The 5986-nt window shown below is 32.3% G+C and overlaps 1 protein-coding gene across 2 annotated transcripts in view; it reads left to right on the top strand.

The window, feature by feature from the left end:
* The window catches only part of LOC110038595 (probable cyclic nucleotide-gated ion channel 20, chloroplastic), a 100121-nt gene that overhangs the window by 9483 nt on the left and 84652 nt on the right, over positions 1 to 5986 (top strand). For both annotated transcript variants that reach the window (XM_020743471.1, XM_020743472.1), the window contains exon 3: positions 51 to 239. In XM_020743471.1, coding sequence (XP_020599130.1) covers positions 51 to 239 — 189 coding nt within the window. The remainder of the gene's footprint in view (positions 1 to 50; positions 240 to 5986) is intronic.

Raw genomic sequence — 5986 nt, 5'->3', positions numbered from 1 at the left:
CGCTCTTTAGTCCGTGGCTCTGATTTTTTTTTTGTGATGCTTCTATGCAGCTTCATAACATTCTTTATGGGGATGCTGAAGGCTGGTCAACGAGAACAATCACATTTTTAAATTCATATTTCCCAATTATGAATCCCCATACCAAGGTTGTCCAGCAGTGGAACAAATTTTTTGTTATATCGTGCTTGGTTGCAATATTTGTTGATCCATTATTTTTCTTCCTTTTATCAGCACGGCAGGTAAACTTTGTTATGGGGTATTTGAATTCCTTATTTCAACCTATGAAGCTGCTATCCATGTCATTTGATGTCTATTCTATCATGATTCATGCTCAAATGGTATATTGAGATTGGAAGATTCTTATTTAGGTGGACATAATTTGATTGCCATGTATATATAGTTTTTCAAATTTCTAGATGAAATAAAATTACTCTTTCTTTAATAGAAAGTTACCGACGACAATAATTCATAGTTCATAAACATTAATTGAAATGGGATTTGAAAATTTAAAGTAATGTTCATTGTAATATTTGAAAACATATTGGCTTTTGGATTATAGTTTGTTTATATCATAAAATTAAGTTAGGTGTCAAGTGTTAAGTGCGACTCACTAGTCATGATAGTCATCCATGATCAAGTGGAACTATCTCGAGCAATTTACTATTTCTAGGTGGTTTGTGAATGCATGATATGATCATTTTGAAGAGATATTAGTACAATCTTCTTAGATTGCGAACTGTAGATCGGTTATTTTGAAGGGTTTTTGTGTATATTGACATGAGCTTATTATAATTAGGGAAGCCATAATAATTTTTGGACATATATTGGCACATTTTGCCTTGGAAAATTTTCCACCGTCTGTACCCGTCTTGTTATAGATTTTGGACATAAATTGGCACGTTCTGCCTTGAAGGGTTCTATCCTTCTCTTCCAACTTGTAGTTTTCTGTGAAGGAACTTCAATTGATTTATGCTCATCTGAGGTTATGATCAGGCTAGCGACATTGGTAGAATGTATGAAAGCTTATCAAACATTCACCTTTTTGCTGTTTCCACACCGTGCAAGTGATTACGATACTTCGAGAAGTGTCACAATTGAAATTATCAGAATTGAAGTTGGGTTTCTTCCCAATGGATCCCTCTGACTGATCCATATTCTCTCCCTTATCATCATTTTCTCTTGTGCGTATTTTTATGCTTCTGAGTGAGCCGATAATCAATTTTCCCTCTCTAGCCCGCTCTACCAACACTGAATAATCATCAATTCCCAATGACATCAACAACTGTCTGATTGAATCCTTCAATCCAAAAAAGAATCTGTAGCACTTTTCATCTGTAACTATGACACTTGCCTTGATATTGCAGTGAATTCTGCTTTGTACTGCATGACTATCTTTTCTCCCAACACCAATTTAATGAACTTATATTGCATCTGTCTTCGTGCGGATAGGGGTACAAACCATTCTCTGAAAAATTCAACAAAATCCTCCAAACTTATCATCTTCTTAGGTATGTCCCCTGACCTGTCTTGACGTTGCCTACACCATCTTTTTTTGGACTCTCCATCCAACACAAAAGTAGCCAACTATACTCTTCTTTCATCCGGACATGCCATGCTATCTAATATCTGATTCTCCGCTTGAATTGGATATTGAGTTCCCTTGAACAAATGTGGACGCATATCTTCAAATACTTATTCACAACAACTTTATTACTTCTAATAGGCTGCAACCAGGATTCTTGAATCAGATGAGTCGTGGCATCCATCATCTTGGTCAGGACATTCATATTTACATTAAAAGCAGATGATACTTCTTCATTTTCTAACAAACTCTCTTCTTCTATAATTTCGATGCATCCATTTGCTTGAACGAACTTAATTACTTAATTAGAGTTTACTTAAATTTTCAGTTATATTATTATAATTTTTTTGCAATTATTTTATTGACTCTTTCATTAATATTAATATTTTTGTCCCGATTCGGCCCTGGGCTTGGAATTAATTAAGACGGGTACAAATGGTCGGATGGTGAAAAATTTAATTTCTTTTTCTAACTAACATTTCAATATTGAAAGATCTACTATAAAATTGAATTAAAATAGCTAAATTTATCTCAACATTGGTTTTTCGCATCTTCTATAAATATTCTCTTATTTGTTCATCTTTTAGTCAATTAATTAAATTTGAAATGTTAGTTTAAAACAATAGCGAACTAACTTAAGCCAGTGAGTATTCATGCTCATAGACTACATCAACACAATGCAAAAGAAAATAATATGCAAGTCAGCTAAGCTTTAATAAATCAACTTAAAAATATTTGATAGTTTATAAATATGAATCACTCACAATATTTCATAATTTTCTTTGCGTTTCACTATATCAATAACATAACTATATCATTTTATATCTATACAACAATCACAATAACACTGTTTAAAAATTGTAGGTACTTTAACATCATTATTTTTTTCCATTTACGTGCACAAATACATTAACGTTTTCCGTTAGTATCATAAAAAGGCGACTCTATCATATTCAAACATACACATCCAAGTAGTATATATAGCCCATATCATTCATGTGCTCATCTTATATATACTAATGCATGCTGTATGTAGCTACAAGTACTAATAAACTATTAATGAAAAATGATTGAGAAGAAACAAGAAGTTACCATAGCTTAAAAGTATGAGTACTCACTTCAATCACTGATGATTCTCTTGTCAAACGCTCTTTTCATTTATCGCCAATAAAAGTCTAAAATTAAATGCATAAAAAATTATTATTAATTTATTATATGTTAATTTTATTATTAGATGGCTATTTACCTTTATTTTATCATTGATGTATCATATAATAATAATTAATTTTATTATTATTATGCTTGTTATTATCTTTATTTGTTAATATAAATTTAATTATTTCTTTCAAAATTTAATTATTTCTTTCAAATAACTTGAATAAAATATTGACAAAAAATGTTGGTCCTTCTAATTTAACTTTCTAGTTACTTTATGTAATTTTTTTAAATTAGCTTTAAAATTTATATATATATATACATATATTTTTATTATGTAACAATTTATTATTATTATTATTATTATTATTATTTTTGAATTCATTATATTTAAAAATAAACCCCAACCTTTCTTTGCTGCCGTGACCTTTTTTTTCTTGATATGAGAGTGAAACTTCTATATCTTGAATCCTGAATTAATTAAATCTTACCATTAAAAATCAATCATTAATAATATTCTAAATTCATAAATTAGTAATATTTAGGGGTGTAAACGAACCGAACACAAACGAACAGAGCTTGTGTTCGTGTTCGGTTCGTTTGAAATTTAGTTTGTTTGAAATAAGTTTGTTTTTAAAATTGTTCGTGAAGTCATTGTTCGTGTTTGTTTCTTAACGAATGAGCCGAACACGAGCTGATCGCGAATGACATAACTTATATTATAAAAATATACAATATCTATATTAGTATATTACTAATATACTATATTAATATATTATTATTATTAATTTCCTATATATTATAATTTATAAAATTTAATTTTTTAAAATATCATAACCTTTAATATATAATTATTTTAAATTATTTTATATTTCGAATAATAACTATTCGAACATGAACGAACGCATCACTATTCGTGTTTGGTTCATTTAACCGAACGAAGAGAATTTGTTCATTTTCGCCTCGTTTGCTTAGCGAACGAATCAAACAAAAATTCATTAAGGAACCGAATAGCTTTTTTTTACAGCCCTAATAATATTAGTGGTCTGCTTGGCGCAGCTGTAGCTTCTCAGCTTTGCATGCTGCCTGTCTTAAAAAGCAGCTGCGGGGAAGCTGGTTGTCTATTTGGTGCAGCTGTGTGAAAACAATTGCGGGGTAGTTTTTTCTGTAAAAATGACCAAACTGGCCCGATTTGTTAAAACTGTAAAAAAATTATTATTTATTTATATGTGGAGGTGTAATATTTGTAAAAATTTTAAAAATATTATGTATTAATTATTCATATGAAATAAATTAAAGTTTTATATACGTGTTTATATATATTTTTTAAATTCCTATAAAAATATTTAAAACTATGATATTTTGTGTTTATATATATTTATAGGGGCAATTTAAAAGTTTAATTGATTTACTATAAAAATAATTTTATTTATTTGTAAAGATATATGTTATTAAAATTTGTTTATGTATATATGTATGTTTAAAAATTTTAAGTGTATATGTATGAAAAAAAATTAAATTTAAACATTTTTAAAAATTTGTCTTCATCCTGGAGGGGAGGGGATAGGATTTCCTAAAAAGGGCAGCGAGATAAAAGTGGGAGAAAGCTGGGCAGCGGCACATACCCAGCTTCCTGCTTTCCCCTACGAACCGCGGGAAGCGGCTGCCTCACCGCCGAAACAAACGACAAAAAAAAAAAAAAAAAATTGGCTGCGCGGCACCGCTCTGCATACCCACCAAACTCTCACCTTCTATTTATTAGATTAAGGGTCTGTTTTGGAGCGCTTTTTAGGTGCGGCGCGGTTATTACTCGCAGCTTTTCACGAAAGTCATCTGTTTGGTTCGCGACTTCGGGCATTCTGGCGGCGGAAGCGGAGTGAAAGCGGGCAGCGGCATTACCATCGCGTCTCCCGCTTTCGTCCGTCCAAAACTTTTACCCTTTGCCCCGCGTCTACCCTTGGTGATTTCCCGCTGCTTCCCCGCGTCTACCCTAAGGTCATCCCTCGCTGCTTCCCTCGCGTCCCCTACTCCTTCTCCTCTTTCGTCGTCCCTCGACCGACAGAGCTAAGGTAAGAAGAGCCATTTTCTTCTTCTATTTGCCGATCTGAGGAAGCATGTGCGTTTTGTGGCTCCTAATGTCTTCTCCTTCTCACCTCTTTCCTGTTTCTGCCATTCTTCTTTACTCCTTTCCCGTGGTGGATCTGTAGCTAATTAACGAAGTATGGCTTCTTCTTATTACTTTGATCTTATGGCACACGAAAAACTACTTCATTTTTTATTTGGATCTGTAGCTTATTAACGACTCTTACCCGAATCGAGCCCTTAGATTTGAAATAAAATTGGGATTATCCATCCAAGTTACAGATCTAGCGCCCATTTACACGGTTGTTAGATTAGTTACTGTAGAAGCACTTATAACCTTAGAAGTATATGTTCTGTGTTCATTTGAGAAAGTCTGAATTCCATTCTTTATAGCCTCTTTTGAAATTGGAACAACCCACAACGTTTGAAATTGTTAAAAATATATGTTATGTTATCTATTTTGCTCTGATAACCTTAGAAGTATATGCTATGTTATCTATTTTGCTCCTCATTTGAAATTGTTGCTTCTCGGTTTGGCAAGTTGTTTGAATATTTCTTTGAACTCAGTAACTTGGTTATTTATATGGTTGTGTTAAATGGAATTTGTGGATGCTCTTCTCGGTTTGGTTATTTTCTGAATTCCATTCTAAACATGTTTCTCACATGCAAAAAAAAAAAGAAAGAACGTCTGCTCTCTAGTTTTTGGGATTTTGGAAGATTGCTGGAAACATTTTTATTTGCTTAACCTTCAAACTATCGAGGTTTGCTTTGGTTTGGTGTGTTGCAGCTGAACCTTGAAATTGATAGTTTTTTATTTTTTATTCTTTGGTTTGATAGAGTCGGGTTTTTGGAAATCTGTTGGTTGTTTTGCTTGGGTTTGCTGAAGCCGAACCTGCAGAAATCCATGATAATTGCGAATTTGTTATGCTGTTTCACATTAGAGATTGTTTGGTGGTTTAAGCATGTATGCACCTGCTGATGGAAGATTCTCGTTTTGGAAGTATTTGAGTGGGGAATTGAATTTAGTTCCAAGTTTTTAGAGAACATATTTGAATTTGGAAATATTGGTTTGAACACATCAACTTGGTTATTTATATGGTTGTGTTAAATGGAATTTGTGGATGCTCTTCTCGGTTTGGTTTTTTTCTGTATTCCATTCTAAACAAG

Source organism: Phalaenopsis equestris, unplaced genomic scaffold (genome assembly GCF_001263595.1).
Source record: "Phalaenopsis equestris unplaced genomic scaffold, ASM126359v1 Scaffold233198, whole genome shotgun sequence".
NCBI classification, from domain to species: domain Eukaryota; kingdom Viridiplantae; phylum Streptophyta; class Magnoliopsida; order Asparagales; family Orchidaceae; genus Phalaenopsis; species Phalaenopsis equestris.
This window is presented reverse-complemented; position numbering and strand designations above follow the sequence as displayed.